At 40.8% G+C, this 23,513-nt stretch overlaps 1 protein-coding gene across 1 annotated transcript in view; it reads left to right on the top strand.

The window, feature by feature from the left end:
* STK39 (serine threonine kinase 39) overlaps positions 1-23,513 on the top strand; it is a 254,646-nt gene that overhangs the window by 91,328 nt on the left and 139,805 nt on the right. Inside the window, exons 9-13 of the mRNA XM_012725522.1 lie at positions 7,512-7,621; positions 8,284-8,385; positions 11,066-11,199; positions 18,745-18,793; positions 18,896-18,961. Coding sequence (XP_012580976.1) covers positions 7,512-7,621; positions 8,284-8,385; positions 11,066-11,199; positions 18,745-18,793; positions 18,896-18,961 — 461 coding nt within the window. The remainder of the gene's footprint in view (positions 1-7,511; positions 7,622-8,283; positions 8,386-11,065; positions 11,200-18,744; positions 18,794-18,895; positions 18,962-23,513) is intronic.

Below are 23,513 nucleotides of genomic sequence, written 5' to 3' on the forward strand. Positions count from 1 at the left end.
GAAAAGAAAGAACTCTTCTGAGGTCAGGAGAACTATTGCAAGAAGAAAGCAGTCTTGTAAGTACTGCTGGCTACTACCCTAAATTTTGCCAGTCTTTCTTGAGCCCCTGAATTCTGGGCTCTGCTTCTTACTTTGGGTTCACTGAGTTCTGTTGAGCAAAGGGCAGGGACCTAGAGGTGCAGTGACCCCCTGGAGGGCATGAGGAGTCCCCTCTTGCCGAGTCAGTACCATGCTACATTCTCTCCTGTCTCAGTTTGTAGAATTCCCAGCAGCATATCGGGGCAATCCCCCCTCCCTGCCCCCATTTCTACTGAGACTTGGCTCTTAGAGCTCGGAGTGCTGATGACACTGTGGAGATAGCAAGACTCCAGGTGTGGGAGAAGTTATCCCTATTTTATTCAAAAGAAAAAATAACACACACAGGGTAAATACTGGGTTTAATTGAAGCCCTGGCCTAAAACATTAGGTTTAATTATACATTAAAATATAAAATTTGGGCCTTCCCTGGTGGTGCATTGAATTAAAGCATAGCACTATGAAGCTATCCACAGCCAGTGCAACACAAGTTCAATCCCCCAGCCAGGGAGCTGACCCACATGTTGCGGCAGACCTCTCCTGACCCGCCCGCTGTTCCCCTCAGCAGTGTACTTCAGTAGATCTGCCTGTGCTGTTCCCACCTCTGTCTCTGGTGAATCATCTCCCCCTACCCCCCCCCCCCAACCTCTGGCCTATACTCCAAGTTCTTGTATGCATAAATAAATATAAATAAAAAATAAAATAACATTTAAATTTAAGAAATGGTAATTTGGCCACTTGAAGAAGCTAAAAGCCTTCTGCTGAATATGTGATAATTGGGTATTCAGGAGGACATGGTACTGGAGGCCTGCAGGCTCCTTTGTACATGGTTAACTGTGGCCTGGGTTGGGATTCTTCATGTGCTTCGTGGGAAGAGAGATTCTGACCAGAGAGTACTATGATTGGCACTACACTTTGTGAGAAATCAGTCTGGGTGGACTAAGAAGTCTAGTTGCAAGAGTCATGCCTCTGATTCTATGACTTCAGAAGTAGTGCCTTTCTGGTCTGTGTTTTTCTTCAAGAAAATCAGGGTTGTTGGGGGTGGTTGGAGGAAGGGAGATATAGGGGTCAAGGGCACTTAGGAGTTGCCAGCAAACAGAAGATGACACCTTTCATCCTGACGATTCTATCTTGGCCATGTTAGCATATTTCTCTGCCGAGGCTGATTAGGTCATATAATTGTTACTCCATTTAAATTAATATCTTACTTTCCCATGTCATCTCTCGGTAGAGGGCCAGATTGTGTCTGAATCAAATCTGTGTAACTCCTGTGGTGACTAAACCCATGACCTTGAGACTCTGTTGTGTACACCCCACGCTCTGGGAACATAAGGAGCGGACTGCCCCAGTGATGCACATTCTACACTTAAGAAAAGATAAAAACAGAATTCATTATTTAAAACAAGGCAGCATTCCCTATTCTATTCTTAACGGAATTAGGAAATATTTGCTTCTGTCTTATAGCCATCACTATATCCTTTGTGTAACTGAACTCACAGTGGGTGTTCTTATGCATTGCCCATATAGCATCGGTGGTTTAATATTAAGGAAACTAGTGCAGCTCAGGGAGGCTGGATGCCGGCAGCCCTGAAAATGTGCCTGGGCATTTAGAAATACCTTTCAGTTTTGCCAGTAAAATCTTGGAGTCTCTCATGAGAAAAGAAACTGGGAATCAAACCAAATTACAAAGGGATAGTTTTTGATGATACAAATATGACATTTAGGATTAACTAGAAAACCTCAAACTAGTTTTTCCATTGGGTAATCACCGCTTGATCTTTACTCAGGGAAGAGCTTAGGAGTTATAGAGTATTAACCCGATTATAACATTTTTCAATACATACTTCCCTTTCAGTACAGAAAAGAATACACTGGCTTTTCCCTAAAAGGAGACTGAGGCTAAGTGGCTGATTCCTCAGTGAAGGACTGTGGATTTTATTCACACCCCTAGTAATGTGCTCCAACTAGTCTTTGGAAAGTCACTTAATCTTTTTTTATTCCTTCCTCTTTTTCAAGTCCACTTTTTTTTACTCCTTCCTCTTTTTCAAGTCCACTGAATCATAGTATTTTCTTAAGAATTAATCTAAATCTTTGCCTCTTCCAGAGTCTTATTCCAATACAGACCCTGTTGATTTTAACCTTGTACTATGGCTGTGATCTCACTTGTTCCTAGGCTTTCTCCTTTCCAGAACACCCCTGCATGATCACTTTCCTCAAATTTTCCACTTCTGTAGACAGAGAGCAATGATGGTCCCAGGATACTCATTGGGTAAAGTTCGCCTTTTCTTGACTGGTGCTCAGACGTTGTGCGTGGGCCACTCAGCTATCTCTGTGATCCTGTGAGTCTTCAGTTTTTTTTTTTTTTTACATTGTAATCTTTGGGATAAAGTGGCTGCTGCTTTTAAGGAACTACCAGGAACCCCTGCAGTCTGAGGACTCTTGCTGACTTAGACCCCCATCCAGCCACGTAGAGGCCTGAGGGATCGATAATCTCTCAGAACCCACTTTGAAAACCTTTTAGAAAACCCTGAACTCTCAATTGCTGCTTCTGTTATTCTTTAGCCAAGTGTTGAAGTGACCTGTGTCAGTATTTTTCATGACAAGTCACGTTCTGTTTCGTCTATGTTAGTAGATGTTGTGGATGTTTGAGTCAGGTTAGAGTTGGCCGCCACCCACAATGTCACTCTCACATTTTAGGGAAATGAAGTTTCAAACTGAAGTTGGTCATTCATTAGCCAGCAAGTCCCTAAAGAGTTCTCACAATGTGCTCTGGAAACTCAAGGAAATTTCTGCTCTCTGTCCTTCTAGGAGAATGACAGATTCACTTGTAGCAAGCATACCAAAACTCCAGTTGCATTTTGCTTGGGCCCTTGTACTTGGCATCTAGAATCCAATTAGATGTAGAACTGGTTAGTGATTTAGTTTACACTTGAGTCTGGCTAGATTCCTTCATTCTATTCATGCAAGACTGGGGAAGATATCTAAAATATTTTATCCATTCTCAGCATGCTATTCTTTACTTTAACCAGTGAAAACTCATCTCTAACATTTATCATGCCTATCAACAGGTCATTATTTTCCCCAATAATAGCCCCTTTGGGGCAGTCACCTGGATCATAGTCTACTATACTTAGATACAAATAGTGGATAAACTTTTAGCAGCTGCCTCTGGCATCCTGAATCAAATGCAGCCGGAATCCCTGCACTGAGCTTGTAGCCTCCCAAACACAATGCCGCATGGTATATGTGGAAGCATTTTAGATAACTTAGACATCATAACAACACAGTTGGCAGACTGGTTTTGCTGGCTAAATCAGGGAGTAAAATTGCTTTATTTGTTTTACCTTTTTTTTTTTTTGCAGGGAGAGGAGAGAATGAATCTGTTCCCAACAACAGAAAAGAGAGATTTTACAGAAAGATCCTGATAACTTGGCTTTCTCTGGGAAAAGTGGGTGCTCTGTGAGGCTCACAGTCTTCTGTGATAATGTTCTTTTCCAGCTGAGTAACAGAAGCTTGTGTTAGACGTGGACTGGGAGGGCATGGAGGATACTCCTGTTCCGCAGGTCCCGCCCCACCTAATGTCTCCCTAACCTGAGACAAAGAGTCAAGTGCCTCTAAACCACTGGCACTGTGCTTTCAGGGTCCCCTTCCCCTTCCGGCCTGGTTCATGTAAGCCTTTGAGTTTTTGACCCTAGCAGCTGTCAGACCGTCTTTCTTCTTGACTCAACACTGGTATTTTACTCGAGCTGTTTCTTTGGAATGTTACTTCCTGTTGGGCTTGCCTGTCCAAATCTTGGCTGGGGGTCTGAGCCATCTTCAAGACCAGGTCAAGGCCCCTCAGTACTTCATGGCTGTTATGGTCCCAGCTGCTCTGCTTCTGCATAGAGCATAGCAGGACATTTGATTTTGCACATCTTTGTTGTGTGTGGTTTCATGCCATCTTCCTCCTAAATGGTGCTGCTCTTACAGGGAACATTGCTTTCTCCTGTTTTGTCTCGACCACGGTAAAACTTAATGCTTATCCCTTTCAGCTAGCAGAAAGATAAGGATACCACCTTAATGATCTACCCTAATAATTATTGTATTGCATATTTATACATCATATAAAAGCATTAGGAGAGGGTTATAAATATGAAAGTAATAGAAATGTTGGCATCATCAAGAAGCCTGCTCACATAGCCGAAGGCCAGAGAGGTTATGGGCCTGGCTGAAGTCACTTGGTGAGGAGTAACTCGTGCTTCAGATTCAGCACTGTGGTACCCAGCCTTGCTGTTTGCTAGAGGGCTTAGCACTCCAAATTAGGTACCATCACTACAAAATCCTGCAATCCTCCTCAAGGCTTAGCATTCACACAACAAGACGATATAAAGCCCTGAGCTTCTTAATTACACACAACACAGTGGGCAAAGGTGATGAATGATCATCAGGGAACATACCATCATATAGAAGAGGTGTGGACAAACTCCAAGGCACCGAGACTCGGTGCAGAAGCTGCTTCCCGTCTCTAGTATGGCCAGGCCATGTCCTCTGTCCCCAGGGCTTCCATTAGTGCAGGGAACATGTAGTGTGAGCACAGCAAAGCAACGTATGCAAGGGTGACCTTGGTGAGGAGAAGGACGGTGATGGAGTCAGAAAATAAAGAGTAAGTGAGTTGACAGAGCAGGAGTTGAAGGTCTGAACTTGGAAATAGTAACAGATAAGGAGAGGAAAGGGGAGTTAGGTTTGCCTATTACCCTGAGGCATTTTGACTGTACCCTGAAGAAACAGGGAGCCTTGAGCGATCAGGTGTATGGCATAGAAGGTGGCTACTGGGGCTTGGGCCGTGACAGCAGTGAGGACTGAGGAGGCCACAGGAATCTTGGCTCCCTCTCAGGCAGTGGCAGCAGGGAAGAGAGAAGTGGATGGGTTCAAGTGATGTTAGAGGCCTCAACTTACCAGGATGGTGGCGTTCTTTCTGTTCTGAGAGGCATTTGCTCCTGTAGGTGGGAAGATGGTCTGGCTGGCTTCATGTGTAGCATTCGATTCCTAGTTGCCAGAGAAATGTTCATGGTTTCTGCCCTAAGTGTGTCTGGCTCCACTGCCTTTTGGCTCTGTAGATGTAGCCCCGAGGAAACAAGGATGCTTTTCACGTTACTGCTCCCGCCACCTCGTTCTTGCTGCTGTACATAAGCTGTCTCGACAGAATATACCAATTTTCCTGTTTATATAAGCACACTCTGTACTTTGGTCAAAATGAGTTTCTTGGTACATATAAATCTTTCTTTATATGCACTAACCGTATATAAGAGCAAATTGTGTACTTATTCTGTACTCATAGGGTGAGGAATCCCTGTTTAAGGATTAGGGTTTTCTGCTTCTGAGATCTTTGAGTTTTAAAGACATTGAACCATCTGGTTATGACTTTAAAGTGAGTGTTTGAAGAAGGGGCTGTGAATAAATATGTGAAACGTGAAAGATAAATTAAAGGGACATTGTCAAAACTGATTTGCTGCTATGCATTTTCTCAGCTGTTTTGTGACTTTAAAAAGTCAGATGTGATCAGTTTGCATTTTTAAGGAATTAAGATATATCTAATGTTAATGCTGGACTTTTACTCTGGATTATATCTTTTAAGAAGAGACTAGGGGATTTTAGGGTTACTTCTACTGCATTGAAAATAATCTGTTTTTCCTTAAAGCAACTTTTACCAGTTTCCTTAATTGTTTACAGATAGTGTATATTCATTTAATATTATCACATTGCAAAATTATTTTAATAAAAGGGGAATGCTGTATTTGTTGAACTTCTTTTCAGAAATGTAAATTAAGTTAGTTAGCATTAATGATTTTGAAATTCTTGCCACATTATCTTTTTCTTTAATCAGATGTAGTAGATACTTAGAAGTGATTCCATTCACTTAGCTCTTATGTCATAGAGTGGATTTTATCTCCTCCTACCTGCATATACTGATTCACTGGTCCCAGAGGTATCTTTTCTCAAGGCTCCATTTTTCTGATCACAGGATAAGAATTCAGAGAGCTTTAGAGCTTGTCACATGTGTGCAAATTAAACTAGATGGCACTTTCAAAATTTACTTTCACTCAGAAGGAGTATAGGAGAGTAACAGTTGGAACAAAGACCCCATTTGTCAAGTTTTATTCCCTTTATTTGTAGTTGAAATCCTGTTGGTAGTTGAGTAAATTTCAATGTAAATAAAATGAGATTGTCAACATACTTCAACTCAGGAAATGGTTTCCAGTGTTATTACATAACTGAATATCACAGAACTAAAACAAATGTCAGTCGTCCATTTTGACTTTGATTTGTACTTGGCCTTGTTCTTGGGTAACTGCCATCATCCTAACTCAACAAAGGCAGCGAGTAAAGGAGAACTGGATGAGGACAGCTGGACAGGACACATACTGCGTAGTTTCTTGCATTATTTTGAGGGGCTGACTACCTTTTTTACATATTCACCAGGTTACCACCCACCTGTTACTGAGTTGGCTTTCAGTGGTAGGTCTATCCTAGCCCTCTGTAGTTGACACTTTAATTTATTAGCTGATTTTAACCTTTAGTAAAAAGGAAGGCAAACGTATGAACTAGTAACCATTGAGTCTTTCTCTGCCGCCGACATACAATCATTGTGCATGTGGGTGTGTGTATGAATGTCTCACTAATTCTTCTCACCAAAAGAACACCTGTATATAATGGGTATTAAGAAGGGTACTTAATTCTACAAACCACTCCATCTATACAAAAATTGTCCAGGAAACAAACATTGAAACACAAAAACCTTTGCTGACATAGCTTTTCTTTTGCATTGGTTGCTGCACCTGGACAAACCTGGGTGTGGTAGTTTTACCTATATGGATTTGTGGATTTGTTATGATTCTGGCAGAGGAGTTAGGGAGCGCTGTTTCAGCAGGAACACAGGAATGTGGACCATGTTCACATTCTTCATCAAAAAAATTAAGTCAAGACCCTGAACATTGAGAATGTGTAATTGAAAAGCTAGAAAATAATCTAAATAAAAGAAAAAACATAGAAAGAAGCTACATTGCACACTCACTACCTGCAAGCTTTAACACTCTTTTGCTGTTATAAACGGTTTTCTAAAAGCTAAGATACTTTGTATTTAGGACTTTGGGATTGGGTTTATATTTTTTAATTCATGTACTTTATCATGAGTTATGACTTGATACTTTTATGGTAGGAAATAGATTGGCACACTGAGCGCTGGTATTGGCGGGCTTGTAAAGAACACTCTGGTGTTCTCTAGAGTGTAGTGGGTGTCAAACGGCAGGGCCGGCCTGGTGAGAGCTCTGTGACCATATTTGGAGCATTCGTTGCCATTGCAAAGCTTGCCAGGAAGTCATGTTCATAAAGTCAGAGAGTGGAAGCAGTAATGTTTGACATAAAATGAGGGCTTTTTTTTTTTTTTTTAATCTTTTCAGATTTTGGGGTGAGTGCATTCTTAGCAACAGGTGGTGATGTTACCCGGAATAAAGTAAGGAAAACATTTGTTGGCACCCCGTGTTGGATGGCCCCTGAAGTCATGGAACAGGTAAAAACAGAAAGTGGCATTTGTTTTGTCCCAACTTCTGTGACCGGCCGCAAGAAAGGAAGGCGGGAGGCAGAAAGGCTGAGCAAGCAGTTTATTGCTCCCGGACAGCAGCTGAGATGGAGCCCCTAGGGTGGGGTCCGCAGCTACTGCCAACTCAATAAGGGGGAAGGGTCTCTTATATAGATTCTAAGTTCACATTCCAAAGGGGTGACTCTTCGCTGTGTCCTTTGATGTAAGGCCCAGTTCGTTATCAAACTTGGATGTGGGGCCCAGTTTGTTATCACCTTCAGCTAGTCCCACCCCAGATGCAGGATCCCTGTTAATTGGATGCAAGGCCAGTTTGTTACCGCCTTATCACCTTTGGATGCAAGGCCTGATTTATTACTGCCCTTATCCAGTCCCTCAGTAAATCTCCACATTTGGTCACTCCCAACAGCATTTTTTGCAGTAGTTTCTGTATCATTAATACATGAACATGTCATTCAAACCAGTCATTGTACTAGCATGCATCATGTAACTAAGATTTAATTCCTGATGGATGGGCTTTAGCAAGGTCATCTCAAAATTGTGCATACGGAGCTTTGGACTTCCAACATAATGTGGACTCCATGATGTGTAGCATGGCTGATGAATAATTGTGTTCTTTCTGGTTTCTTTCTCAGGTGAGAGGCTATGACTTCAAGGCTGACATGTGGAGTTTTGGGATAACTGCCATTGAGTTAGCAACAGGAGCAGCGCCTTATCACAAATACCCTCCTATGAAAGTAATTATTATTGGAAATACTATGTTGGGTCTGAAATATGATCGAACTTAGTCATTTGGGAATTCTCTTAAACCCAGTAGTTTTTCTCTTGGGCCTGAGGAGAATGAATGGAGGCATGCGGCCAAGTTAAATGTTGTCTGATTTTCTCAGTGGACAGAATAGGACAGAAGTGGTATAATTCCCAGCCTTGAGGCTTACTTGATATTCTTAGCACACAGTTGACTTAAGAATGTGATCAGATTGGTCGATGGAGTTTGATAGCTCTGACAAATGTTGGCCATTACCCTCCTGATACTAGAATCTCTACCCCTCGCCTCAAAAAGTCTAAAAATAGCCTTAATGATGTCATCTTTGCAGATGGATTTCCCACATTTTCAGCCCTCTCCTTCTCCTTTACAGTCTATAATATTTCATTCTGTTCTCACAGTGTCATGTTGATTATACATCTGAAATAAACAAAAGTAGTGCCTTTATGGAATAATGTCCGTTTGGAAACTGTTTACAGATTTTTATTACTTTAACTGCTGACTGAAATCTTTTGTCTTAGTTCTGAAAAGGTTTTTTTTTTTTTGAGGCTGAAATATTTGGGTGGAAATTAGGAAGGTATTTTATCAAGAAAAATGGTTTGTCTCAACTTTGCCTAGGTAAATATTAGGAAAATTTAGGAGGATCAAAAAGGAAACCCAAGAATTAAAAAGCTAAATTATTTCATTGATTAAAAAGTTCTACATTCTTATCTTGAAATTTTGGAAGTATAACTAACATTAAGGAAGAAAGTAATCCTCTGGAATCTCACTGACCACAGGCAATCCCTGTCAGGTTTTAGTGTCCTTCATTAAGTTATTTTTCCTCATCTGTTCATATACTTGTTTCTGACATGGCTTTTGTTCTGGCAGTAGGGTGGGGTGTATTCAAACCTGATTTTGTTAGCAGAAAATTTAAATTAAAAAGAAAATTTTAAGTTGATATTTGGATTGACCTTTCTGAGAAAAGCACAAAGCAACTTGGAGGCCTTTTCCCTCGGGCCTACTTTTTCTGTATTCTTTTTAATTGTTTTCTTGCTTGCCACCCTTCCAGTGCTTCCCACCTGAATCCAAAGTCACACTGCTAATTCCAGCCAGAAGGCCTGCAGGGCTGTGCTTCAACCTTCACAGTCCTGTCTGCTGTTTGCTATTATGCCCCACAAACAATAAACTGTCCCTTTAATCCTTCATCTATTCACACATCTGAAAGTGTTTAAGAGTCTTGGCATGTATAGCATTTGCATAAATTAAGGCTGATTTATGCATTAGTGAAGTTTATTCTTTTTATAGGTCAATAGTTTACAACAGATTCTCCCCTTTTTAAAAGCAAATGATTTGATGTTAGTGTGAGGAATTTTTACCTTTTCCATTTGAAGCTGTATTTTGATTTTTATCCCCCTCTCAGAGAAGTATAGTGTAACTTTTTGCTTTCCTGATGGTTTTTAGCAACTCAGTTGTATTCTGGCTCTCTTTCAATGTCTTACTGGCTGAGTTTCGCCAGGCTTTTGAACAATTTTCTGTATGTTTCTCCATTTTTTTTTTTTAAGAGGAAATCATGTGTTACCTCCTGGGATGTTGTGGATTTATTTTTAGGGTCGGTAATGTGTTGCAAAAGCTTTGAGTACAGGTGGTTCTCTGCTTTTGAGTGACCTGTCCACATGAGTGCTCACTGCTGCCCTGGCCTCTCTCTTTCTCCCTTCTGCCAACCCTGTCAGTCCTAGCCTCTGAGCTCTTGTAGGAGCTATGCGCTTCTCCAAGCTGTGTGAGAGCCAGTTCCCAGGAAGCTCTGCCTGGGCAGCTTTGGGAGGTCATTCTTAACACACAGAGCAGATTTCGTAAGTTCTATCAATGGAATAACAAAAAGGTTAAAGGGCACGTGAAGAGGTTTGTGCAGGGATACAATTACTTCCATTACACACTTTCTGGAAGGTTATTAAAAGTCATGGCAAAGCACATTTGTACCTAATCAAGGATGGTGTCTTTACAGGACACCCCAATGTGCATTGGGTTGTCTGTCTGTGCGTTCTGCCATCCGCCGCAACAAGACAAAACATATAAAACTTTAATGAAAAGGGACTTTAGTACAGTGAATATACAATACGGAACACAAAGAATGTAACTTCTAAATCAAACACCTGAAGTTACTCATCCCCTTGTGGGCAAAAGTCAACCCAAAAGGGATTGGCCCAAAGCAACGCCTGAAAGCCCGCCAAAAGACTAAAGCACCTTCTGGCCAGGACCCATGGAAAAGGGTCAGAAATGACCAGACAAATCTGGGAGGAAAAGAGCAAAATCAAAATCAATATAAACACTGCCATAGTCACCTCCCTACAGGTATCTCACCCACATCTGCCTTAACCAGTCCAGGGTCAGGAAACAAGCATTGTTTCTTCATTACATGCTCGCTGCTCCATGTGGCTTCCTTAGGTCTCCTCCTTGTTCTCCATCCAGCTTCCTTCTTTTCTTCTCTGATTCCTTCTTCTCTCTCCTTTTTCTCTGCCCAGCTCCACCCTCCTTCTGGGTGGGGCAGAGAACCTGGAACTTCCCCCTTTCCTAGGGACCACCCTGTTACAGTCCTTGATGTGCTTAAGAAACAGTAAAAACTTAATTGTAGTAACTGCTGTACTGAGACTGTCTTATGTTTGTTTCTGTTGCAGGTGTTAATGTTGACTTTGCAAAATGATCCACCCACTTTAGAAACAGGAGTAGAAGATAAGGAAATGATGAAAAAGTATGGCAAGTCCTTTAGGAAATTACTTTCACTGTGTCTTCAAAAAGATCCTTCCAAAAGGTATGTCAAAATTATTGGACGAATTAATGATTTGGTGTGAGACATGCCAAAGCTTTGTTTATGGGGGGTCGGGGGGTGTAGGAAGGCTGTGTGAGGACACGTAAAAGGTACTTCCAGTTCAAGGGAAATCCAGCTCTGGCCCCTAGATCTCCAGCTTGTCAGTGCAAGACAGACAGCATGAGTCCAAGAGCAAGAGGAGTGAGGAGGGAGGAGGTAGAGGAAAATTTTTAGTGTTATTAAGATTCACTGTGCTTGTTAGGTGTGACTCTGTCATCAAAGGAAATGAAGTAAAACAGAAATCAAAAGAAATTGGCAATGGTGCACTCCGAAGCTGGGCTAATATTCTGCACTGTGTAGGTTGAGCTGACCTCTCAGGATTTGAACATCCTGCTAGCTCCAGTCTCAACCGGGCAGAGCTATTGAATTTTGCATGAGCTTCCTTTTAGTTGCAGGACAAGTTGTTTGTACTGTTTAAAAGATTATCAGTAAAGAAGATTAAGATTTTTTTTACCTTAGAAAGATTGATCCTATAAACAGAAGTAAATGGTTTGAAATTAACTTTAGCATTTCCTCTTTGTTCTTGGGTTATTGCCCTGCATTGCAGCATACCTGTTTTCTGAATTTGTTCCTTCCTTCTTAATTTCAGTGACTTTGACATATCCTGGGTAGTGATAATAGAGCCCAGGTTTTTTTTTTCTTTTTCTTTTTTAAATATAATTTAAAGGAGAATGTTAATGATGTGGGCCACACACAGGCCTTGTCTGGCACTGTCCCTGTGGGACTTAGTTGTATGTAACACTATCCTAATATACACTGAACCTGGGCAGTTACTGGTTGTCCTAATCCATCCCAGGGTTCAGATTGGTACTTATATTTTAGAACTTAAAACTGGTTTTCTTTTCTGAAACTTTCTTTTTTCAGGGAAGGATCCTGCTTTTAAATGATTCCTTTATTCTAAGTTCTTTATGAAACTTAAGCCTTTTACGTTTACACAGTAACCTACTGTTTGAGTAGGCTGCCCTCCTCTAGGTTAAACACAATCTCCATTATTTCATTTTACTCATTCATTGTGGCTGCTCTCTTCATGCTTTCTATTTTACTGAATTTGCCTTGAATCTTTTTCACATTAATCACTTTTCTCATGGAGCCTCCTTAACGACCGCTTGCTCTTAAGAATCTTGAAATTATTTTTGGTAAAAAAAAGCTTATTTGTCACACCTATAGATTCTTTCTACTAAGCCCTTCAGGTGTCCTTTATATTTGATTTGTAGGACTTACTTTCCCTCTGAAGTTAAATTAGCTTTTCATTGAGGTCACTTTTTTCATCCTTCCATTGGGTGAAAATGTTCCTAGATTCTGATTTTGTTCTGCAAATATAAGGTATTATCTCCAAACATATTTTTTTTGGCATCACCAAGGAAACAATTTAATCCTTCATAATCCAGTCCATTGAGAGAAGTACTTGTCTTCCCAGTTAGCACTGGGTGATTCCCAAAGGCCTCTTTGATTCCTGAACTAGTTGAGCTCCCACCTAGTGGTGATGCTGTGTAACGTCCCACAATTCCCAACTCCAGAGAATGATTCTGAAGGGAGAATTGTTAGTATAGTTAATGGTAGAACAATGTATTTCTTCGGGAAACTTCTAGATTTACATCATCATATGGTATACTTAGAAAACCATCCTTATTTCATAAAGACTTGAAAGTTTCGAGATTTTATTTAGTATATGAGATCAGATATCTAGTACCTAGCATTACTACCCCCCAATTATCTTTTAGGAAAGATCTATTTACATTCTTACCCTTTCCCCTCAGAATACTTTCTCTCTCTGACTGTTAATGTACAAAGTATGAACTGTGTAAGAACCTTTAGAAATCCTCTCTCTACCGATGTGGTCGCACTACTATGTGAGTGTCCTCTGTAACACACAGTGCCGGCGGTGGGTGCACCGACCTTCCAGGTGCCTCTTTGAATGAGAAAACATGGATGTGGGGAATTTTTCATAAAATGTGAGAATGTAAAAAAACACAATATTGTTGAATTATTTATTATGTGGAATATAGTTTTTAAAATCATATTCATAACTAAATAAGTTCTGCACAGCTCTGGAAAAAATATACTTCCCGTTCTCTGGCCCTTTGCTTATATCTTTCCTCTTCCTCTGCCCCTCTTTCACTTATCGTTCAACACTTACAAAGGGTCCATCCTTTTAAGAGTTAGCTACATCTGGGTGAGCTTCCTCGCTCTACTTTATCATCAGGTGCATGGCTTACCTTCCTACCTATAAAAAAGGATTCTTTATCACCCACTTGGTAGGAGGCTATGAGGAAGGAGACATTGCACTGAAATGTCTGCAGTACAGTACATATACTGTACTATTTGTATTTTTGAATCATTATTTGTCTTTTCACTCCCTGCCACAGTAAAGTTGTTGCAACTTAGAGTTTTCCTCCAGTGTGCTGAAGATGTGTCTCTTGTGCCACTCATCACCCTTTATTTATTGACTTATACATCCAGTTACCTTGTGAGTTTGTAAATTTTTTTGGAAAGGAAACCTCCCCTATGCATCTTTCTGTCTTTGTGTCCATTACTTAGTAATTTTTGAACACCGGAGATGATTGGAAACTTGCAAGGGGGTGATTTGGAACCACTGAAAAGACTTTCAGAAACAAGCCAGATTCAAGTGGGTTGAGGGATGAATGCAAGATTTTTTTTTTTTAAGATTTATTTATTTATGCATACAGAACTAGGGTACAGGCCAGAGGTGCAGGGGTGGCGAGAGGCTTCACCAGAGACAGAGTGGGGAGCAGAACAGGCAGATCAACGAAGTACACTGCTGAGGGGAGCAACAGGCGGGCCAGGAGAGGTCTGCCACGCCATGTGGTCTCCTCCGGGGCAGGCGGGAATCAAACTCATGCGGAAGTGGCTTTAGCTTCTCAGTGCTGTGCTTTAACCCGCTGCGCCACCAGGGAGGGCCTGAATGCAAGATTTTTAATAGTCCATATTCATCTGTTGCCTGAGTATAGATCACCTACTTATTATATGAAAGTGGTTGACTGGTACCATCCCCTTATTGCTGAGTTTCTTTCTAGTAATAAATTTAAAAATATTATAGCAGAACAGTAACCAAGACAGATTAACTCCTATGCAGTGCCCTAGGGCTAGCTGAAGGGGCTAAGTTTTCTATCAGCCATGGAACTTTTCCTGATAAAAGAGTTGTTGTGATATATGCAAGTCTGTATTCTACTTTGTCATAGAAAAAGTTACCGGTAATTGCATAGCAGAAAAAATTTCTGTTTCTTGGAAAAAGGAGGGAACATCCATCTTCTAGACTGCATGCTTCCTATGGAGGGTAACTGTAAAAGGAATCATCATTTTTTTTTTAGCAAAAAAGGGAGTGGAAGTTGCATAGATAAATCCATTAGGAATGAATAAAACTTGAATATTTCTTTTGGGGGAAGGGATGGGGTGAGACATTCAGTTCTGCCTAAGGCCAATGAGCTGTTAGAAATTATAATGCAAATTATTAGAACTATTTAAACTCTATTATATTCATCCTGAGCCTTTGAAAATTGTTTAAGTCTCAGTGGACTTTTGTTCATCCATATGTATTAACAGAATCCTTGAAGATTCTCTCTTCAGAGAGTGTTGGTACTTGCAGACTACAGCATTGTTTTTAAGGATTTTAAATGGACTCATCATTCAAAGCCTGCCGTATTATTTGAGTTGCTGCATTTTAGCAATTCTCGTAAAACGTTTGCATTTGTATTTCGTGGTATTGCTTGATAATTGGCAGAGGCCTAGAAAGATATGACTGTATTTGCGGAATTTTTTCTCAGTAGTGCTCAGCTAAGAGGTTGTTCTGAGACTTGGCCTGAATCTCTGCTGGTAGTTGCAGCATAAAACTAAAATAAACTACGCCCAAAGCTGAAGTCAGATGGGCAGCATGAGCCTCTGCTTTTCTTGTACTTTCTGTCATTTTCTTCCCTCCCTGATAGTCCTCATTCCATTCAGTTCCATTTTTCCATACTTTGTTTGGAGATAGTTTGGCACATGTGAAATTCTACTCCCAGGCTATAGACACTTGAGCTAATTTGAGCACAGAAAGCACCTGCTATTTTGTTCTCCACTGTTTAGAGTAGAAATTGCCTATTATTTAATATAAACATTAAGGTTATAATAAAAGCAAATGGTCTTCTAGAAGCCATCTTGCATTTCTGTGTCATTGTGTTCCTGTATTTTTTGATGAAGCATAGAGTGGAGCACAGAGAAAGGGGTTTTCTCTGCAGCATGCTTTTCCCCTTTATAGTTTTGGTTGCCATAGAAACGACCTTGCTGGGAAGAGAAAGTCTTTTCCCAGGCTTGTATCTTAAGTTATGTCTGGTATTTCCCAGCCTTCTCTCTACATTTGTGCTACTCTAGGCCTTGGTATATGGTGGAGGTGTGGGGGCAGAGGAGCATTTTGACTCTTGACCTCAGTATTTCTATTGTGCACAGATCTCCCCTCCCTCTTTTTGCTATCATTATCTTCATTGTGTCCTTCTGTTCCCCGTTCTTCTGAAGGAGGCATTAGAACTAGGTGCCAGCCCCAGGAGTTCTGTGTTGAGATGTTTGGTAGTTTCGCTTTTCCCCCATGTTTGATGACAGTATGAAACGGGACAATAGTCGTTTTTTTGATCAGTGCAGGACATCAAGGTTATTAAAAATGAATACCATGTGGTTTTTGTCTTGGAAGGATTTATAAGCTAGTGAGGTGGAGGCAGGGAGAAAAGAAATAGATAGTTTCAAAATGGGATTGTGAATAGATAGGCATGAAGCAGCAAAAAGGGGGTGAGGAATTTGATCGGCAGGAGCTGGGAGAAGTACCTCTGAAGACGGATGGCATTTCAATTGGTTTTTGACCGATAAACAAGGGGGTGCCGATTGGTTACAAAAAGAAAATCAGAGGGTTGAAAAGCAGTGTTTGCTTTGTCATGAATAGGCAAGAAATGGATGAAGACATCATTGCAGTTGGAGGATAGGTTTCACTTATCTGGGCTGAAATGAGAGAGTGGGCAGGAGAAGTCAGGATCTCCCAGGCCTTTGAACTCTGTTAGGTAGGTAAGAAATGAGGATGTTCTAGAAGCTAACAGAGGAGTAGTGTGGATGATGGGTTAAAATGAGGATGAGAGTAACGACATAGAAATGGGAGGGCATCACAGCACCATCTGCCAGAGACAGTGAGGGCTTCAGCCCTAACTTTGGATTCCTTAATCGTCGTGACTTTCTTTGGTTTCTTTTTACTCTCCCAGACTCAGTCTAGGTTACTTTATATGCCTCTTGATTCTTTAAATTTCGTTTCATGTATGAGGTAGGAAACATGAATGGTCCATTTTGTGAGGGTCCTCTGTTTTCTCAGTAACCCTCTTCTCCCACCCAAACAAAATTTTAAAGTGTTTGAATGTTCCCATTATAGTCTGGTCTGAACAGTACACACTTCTTTGCTAGATTGTAAGCTGTTGAAGGCAGTATTAAGTCTGTCATGTTGACTGCAGTGTGCCAAACACCTAGATAATGCCTAACAAATAGTAGATACTCAATAAATACTTATTGAGAGACAGGAAGTATATGGAGGAGAAAAACATTGCTGAGGTATATGCTAAAATAATGAACTAAAATCATGTAAAAATAGTGGTGTAGTTGTAATCCTTCATTAATAGGTACAAATACATCAACTTTAACTACCTTGCCAAGGGAGATGGCACACAGAATGTAAAGATGTGATCTTCTTAACTCAAAGCAAAAGTTAGTAATTATCAGGTGTTTATTGCAGGGAATGTGGCGATTCGAGATTCTTTGCCAGGTACCTGTGACCAACATTTTGCTTAAAACTCAGGAAAAGGGCGATACAATTTAATAGAAAAGTTCTTTGCCGAGAAAGGCAGTTGACGACCCTGTTAGACAGTTTCTATACTGAGGCATTTAATGACAGTGCTAATGCTTTTATTTGCTTGAGTTTGGTCTGCAGAAGCATTGCATGGAGCTTGCTCATTCCAGTGCAGTGCTTTCTAATGTTTCAAATACAAGGACTGCTTTTTAAACTTACACACCCCTCACCATCATACTGTTTGTCCATTCGGAAATTAACAACATTCAGTATTGCTTTCCTTTCCACCTCCCAATTTTGTTTTTCTAAGAAAAATTTAAAACCTACATAAAAGGCAAAAAAAAAAAATGTTTACTTTTGTACTACTGCCTAGATTTAACATTGACTAAACTTTTCTACATCTGCTGTATTATTTATTTACATTTTATTCGCTGAACAGATTGAAAACAAGTAATAGTCTTACTACCCCGGCTGGCATTCCCTATTACAGTTATGTTCCTACTTAACCACAGAACTTTCCACACCTAAGAGAACACTAATTTCTGAAAGTTGTCTAATACCTAGCATGTTCCCATATCTCTAAAAGATCTGCAAATCTCTTTGGTAGCCTCTCCCACTTTACCTTCAAATGCAGCAAATACACTTGGCCTTTGGTTTGATGTTTCTTTAGGTCTGTATTAATCTAGTTTCCTCACATCCCCTGCTCCCTTCTCTCTGACACTGAGTTTTTGAGGTGATTAAGGTGATTAGGCCAGTTGCCTTGTTGACTGTCATATCTTCTAAATTTATCTGATCTTTCTGCATGATCTTTTTTTTCTTTTTTTTCTTTAGAGGAAACTATCGATGAAGGAAGCTATTCTTAATGCAAGACTGCCCAGTTAGTAAACAGAAGGAGTGTTAGAAGTACAAATCAGTGTTCTGTCATCGCCTGTGAAATACTCACTTAAGGCAACGATGCTAACCACCATTAGGAGAAAGGTTTTTGGTACAGGGCATTCACCCAGTGCCAAATGCCAGATCCAACCTAGTCAAGCCTTCAGACCTACCTTGCAGTTTATATGGGAAACATAGGCGAGAAACAAGTAGAAAGACACCAAGTTAAAAAAACACCCACCCGGTAAAGCTTTGAAATGAACTTGTATGCTTTTAATAACCACCACATCTCCCTCCCTCCCTCCCTCCTTCCCTCCCAATGCATTTGAGACAAGGTTACTCTGTGGGCAGAAAGAGCTTGTCCATCTGATGTGTAGCTCCCTTGTAGAATCTGGCACTCCTGGGGATCCTAGAGCACTGTAGACTATAGTTTCTTTGACAGGGTCATATTGCAGCTTTTATAGCTTCCTAATAAATATAGGACTTCAGCTCACAGACATGTCAGTCTGCCACCTTTAGAAACACTGAATTCACTTAGTGAAATGTAAGGATGAAGCATGGAAAATTGATCATGCCCCAAATATTTAACTTACAGGAGGTTATGTGTTTTGCAGTAGAGATGTTTGGAAAGCACTGGAAAATTTGCACTCTTTTATTTGGTGCCAGCTTATGATTAATATAGTTACTGGTCTTACTATTCCTAAAACTAGTCTTCCAGAAATAATCTAGGGTTACGTTGTTTCATCAAGGCAGTGTATTTATTGAGTGGTCATTGTTTCAACTCTAATTTATTATTGATCTTTCAGGCCCACAGCAGCAGAACTTTTAAAATGCAAATTCTTCCAGAAAGCCAAGGTAACATGCTTAAAAACCCAAGTAAATCTGCTATTTTGAAATCAATGTGACTTTCTCTGTATTATATCTGATGGTAAATTGTTGGGGATATTTGTTTTGCAGAACAGAGAGTACCTGATTGAGAAGCTGCTTACCAGAACACCAGACATAGCCCAAAGAGCCAAAAAGGTAAGTGCCATTAGTCTCCCTGGTCAAGTAGCAGCGAGCTCCACCCAGAGAAGTGAAGCCCATAGAAAACAGAAGGAAGATTTCCATACAATCTGGGATGCCTTATTTAGAACTTATCTGCTTAGTGATTTCACAGATAACTGCATTTTGCCTTTTTGGTTATCTCAGCTTTCTGTTATGTGTTTGGGTGTGAAACACAAATGAGTTCCTTTCTGCAGTTTATCAGCTTTGCATCAGGAAAGCCGCAGGGAAGGGGGCTGTGAGAAAGTTTAAATGCTGGACAGGTGAAATATCCTTGACTGTCTTTCCTTTGGATTTTACAGAAGGACAGTCCCTTTTAAGCAGTTTGAAATAGCAAAGTGAAAAACTTGTTTTTGATGTCAGTGTTGAATCTTGTAGAATGTAGGTTCTTTCCTCAAACAACAATAGCAGAAAGCCATGGTCCCTTTTGTAGTCTACCTTATGCTAACTGAATTATAGTAATGATTACCTGAAAAACTTTCCACGTAGGTTTTAGATTTGTAAAGTGGTTTGTATTGTGAACATATTCATTTACATATTTACTCAGAATGTTATCTGTTTGTAATTAATTTTATTTTGGTATGAGTCTAATAAATCTAACCTCTGGATTAGCTTGGTTTTAAAATTGTATTAAATATTTATAATTAAAATTATTTACTCACAGATTTGGGGAGGAAGGACCCCCCTTTTTTATTTTTTAAAGATTTTTATTTATTTATTTGTACAGAACTGGGGTACAGGCCAGAGATGCAGAGGGTGAAAGGATTCACCAGAGACAGAGTGGGGAGCAGAACAGGCAGATCGACGAAGTACACTGCTGAGGGGAGCAGCGGGCAGGTCAGGAGAGGTCTGCCTCGCCATGTGGATCTCCTCTCCTCTGGGGCAGGCGTGGATCGAACTCATGTGGAAGTGGCTTAAGCTTCTTTGTGCTGTGCTTTAACCCACTGCACCACCAGGGAGGGCCCCCGCCCCTTTTTTTTTTTAACAGTAAATTATTATAGAGAAAGCTGATATGAACCTGAATAATCTGCTCTGTAAATAAAATTGTCTAAGAAATAGGCACTAGAGATTGCACCTCATCATGCCAGGGTTTAAGTAACCTGAATGTTAACTTTCAGACATTGTCCTTTCTAAAATGAAATACATTTAGTGAATATATTTCTTCAAGGAGGACCCATTCTGTACTGGGGCACAGAGCAGGCGAGCCTTTCCTGGACTGGAATTCTGGGGAGTGAGCTATGCTCAGACTGTGGCCTGGCTGGGGCTGGGGGTTCACTGTGTGGACTGCAGAGACACAAGCATGCCTGGTCAGCTGGTTCTGAGGGAAAGGGAGAATTTGGCAAGTGGTCCACCAGGGCAACCCAGCTCAAGGGCAGTTCACAGAAGCTAAAGCTTCATTTGAGCTAACAGAGCCTTGAAGTGCCCAGCAGTCAGCCAGAGTTGGAAAAGGTTTGTAGAAAGCCATTAACTTAGACAGAATGCATCCCCAGAGGACTTTTTTAGGAGACCCCTGCTTTTTTGGGTAGAAGTTTGTCTGATCTTATCCTGCAGTTATTCCCTGAGAGAGAGGGCCTGTTCTCTCTCCAGAAGGTTAACTTCACACCTCCAACTTTTTGTTAAATGGCTGACCAGTGTGGTGTTTCTAAAAGGTTTGCTTTTCCCCCAAACCTAATGTTGGTGTGTTGTGTGTTTCTGAGGCACCCAACCTCAGAACACGGGGATATATTTTTGTTTATATTTGGAACCTCCTCCCTACCGCCGTCTTCCTCTCTATTCACTCTCCACTCTTCTCCATATTTCTTTCTCTTAACATTGCTTGGGACATTCCTCTTCTGTTTTTCCCTGGACAGTTGTAGTAGATTTTTACATGCTCCCCCTCCATTCCTTCTCTCTATGCTTTAGACACTACTGCAAAATTAACTTTCTGACCACGTCACTTTGTTTTTCAAAAATAGTTTCTAAAATTAAACAAAAGTAACCACAAGAACAAATAAATTAGAAAAAAAATCAAATAAAGGTCAAAGTCCTTGGACTTGAATTCATGGCATTATTGCAACTTCAAAGTTTTATATTCTTAACTCCAGTTAACCTCTTGCTGTATCACCCCATAATTTCTTGTGAGACTTCCAGCAATTTAAGAAAATAAACAATCTCTTTAGTTTGAGAATTTAGTCCTATCTTTAAAATTATTTATTGTATGCCTTTTGTGATGTACTGTGAATTCCATTTTGCATGTATCTTGAACTACAAGCAGCTAGACCTTTGGGAGATGTGACTTTTCAACCATGTCTTCTACAATTTAGTGGCACGTTGATTTTGGACTTAAACCTGAGGGCCTGTTTTGTTACCCTTCTCTTTAAATGGCCACACATCTCTGAGTCACACAGAGTAGCAAAGGAAGAATATAAATGAGGTCTTTCAACATCTTATGGAAAAGAGAGTTGGCCCATTGTAGTGTTTTCCTGGCTCTTTAGCTGCACTGAGTTATTGTTTTCCCTGTCATGTTTTCATTCTAAATTGCCCTTTGGTTATCAGTCACACTCCATTCTGGGTCTGTGGATTTTGTGGCAAGTACACTCACTGAAACAGCACTGATTTAGGGGCCTCCCTGGTGGCTCACGGATTAAAGACACAGTGCTATCAAGCTGCTGCCAGACAGTACAGCGTGAGTACCCAGCTGCCCAGGGAGCTGACCCACTTGGCGCTGCAGACCTCTTGTCTTGCCCGCTGCTCCCCTCAGCAGTGTATTTCAGTCAGTCTGCCTGTTCTGTCCCCCACTCTGTCTCTGGTGAATCCTCTCACTTCCTGCACCACTGGCCTGCACCCCAGTTCTTGTACGCATAAATAAATAAATCTTAAAAAATAAACAGTACTGGATTAGCTACATGTGTTGTTCATAGTAAGTACCCAAAACCCTTGCTGATGAAAAGAACACATGTGCTGGGTTGTCCCGGGGAAAGGCCCCTTGAAGTTCTACTTCCACTTATGACCCTCTACAGTGCTTTGCCTTGTGCTTGTTCCTGGAATTTTCCTGTGAATAGGAGAAAATCCTTCCCTCACCAGTGCTTTTGATGTTGGTGACAACTGTGTTGCTTTTGATTTGAAACTAATCATGCTGTGTAGGCCACAGTGTAGTCAAGGTTGTTTTAATAGTCATGTGCATTAAAAGTCTTTACTGTTGTACGTCTTCCTCTATCATAGTCTTCTTGTATTTAGGTCACTTTTATGTAAAAGTTGGTACAGGGTAGTCTGTAGCCTTATTCATGTTAATTATTCTGGGACAGAAGTCAGTAGGACCATCTGCTTCTGTTTCCTTCGGGGTCTCTACTTGATGGTGCGCTAGCCTTTCTGCTGTAGATTTATTTCTTAGAGCTCACTTGTTGATGTTGGCCCTTTGGATTTTGTCTTTTCAGTTAGTTGTTTATAAGCTACTAACAGATGGTCCATCAATAGACTCCTGTTTGCATGGCAACTGGGTCTGTTGGCAAAACTCTGGGCACTTAGACAAACATGGACACAATCAACTGTATTGATTTCAATTTCATGTTGTAAACCCTTCTGGTCACCAAAACAAAGGTACTTTTTTTTTTACCTTGAGTAATTCTCATATTTGAGAAAGTGGGGGTGGGCTGGGGGAGGGTTGGTATTGCATCTGCCCTCAGGGTGTCCCAAGTGCTCACTAGCAGTGTCCTTTGGCGCAACAGAAGCAGAGACCTGGCACATTCATGTTTGGCCAGAATGGAAAACACTGGAACTCACAAAACTCATAAGGGTATGAGAGCTTGCCTTCATATAAATTGACTCTTTTAAATCAGGGGGAAAAATTAAAATATTGAAACAAAGGTGTGGCTTCCTTGTAACACAGTGATACATAGCGATTTTTGTATGTGTGGTAGTTGCACATGCTAGGGACATTTGTTTTCTCCTCAGCAACAGACTGGTCACTGTTCTTTTGCTGGTAGGCAGAGTGTTTAGGCATCTTCTGGAGTTTCTTTTGCTCCCAATTTTTGTGAAATGGAAATCCTGACCACAGACATGTGATAAAGAGAGAGAGAGAGAGATGTGATATTTCTGGACCACAAGAGGCTCCATAAATTCTAATTGAGAACATGTCAATAATAACTCAGAAGAGCAGGATAATAGCAGCTGTCTAACTTCTTGTCAACTTCTCACTTACTCTTCTGCCTGTGAAGCAGAGACTTTACGAGAATGGCTCCTTTCCACGTGACTTCCGAGGGCCATTCCCTGCCGTCCTGTGGGGTTTGACAGTTTGTGCTGGCCCTCCACTGCCTGGATTCTCTGCATGGAAAAGGGCACACAGCACTCTATTAAAATCGAAGTTAACGCTTAGGGCTAAGTGCGTCTTCTGAAGGAGCATCTAAGAATCAGAGTTGGATGATGCCTGAGCTTTTAGGTAGGTGAGTGACCACATTCACACTCAGATGCACACATTTTCTGTGGCTAAAACCCAGTAATGGCAGGATGGGGCCAAGGGCTAAGTGCTACACAGATGTCTAATCAGCAAGTGCTC

The sequence above is a fragment of the Condylura cristata genome, unplaced genomic scaffold (assembly GCF_000260355.1).
Source record: "Condylura cristata isolate star-nosed mole 26May11 unplaced genomic scaffold, ConCri1.0 scaffold00002, whole genome shotgun sequence".
NCBI lineage: Eukaryota > Metazoa > Chordata > Mammalia > Eulipotyphla > Talpidae > Condylura > Condylura cristata.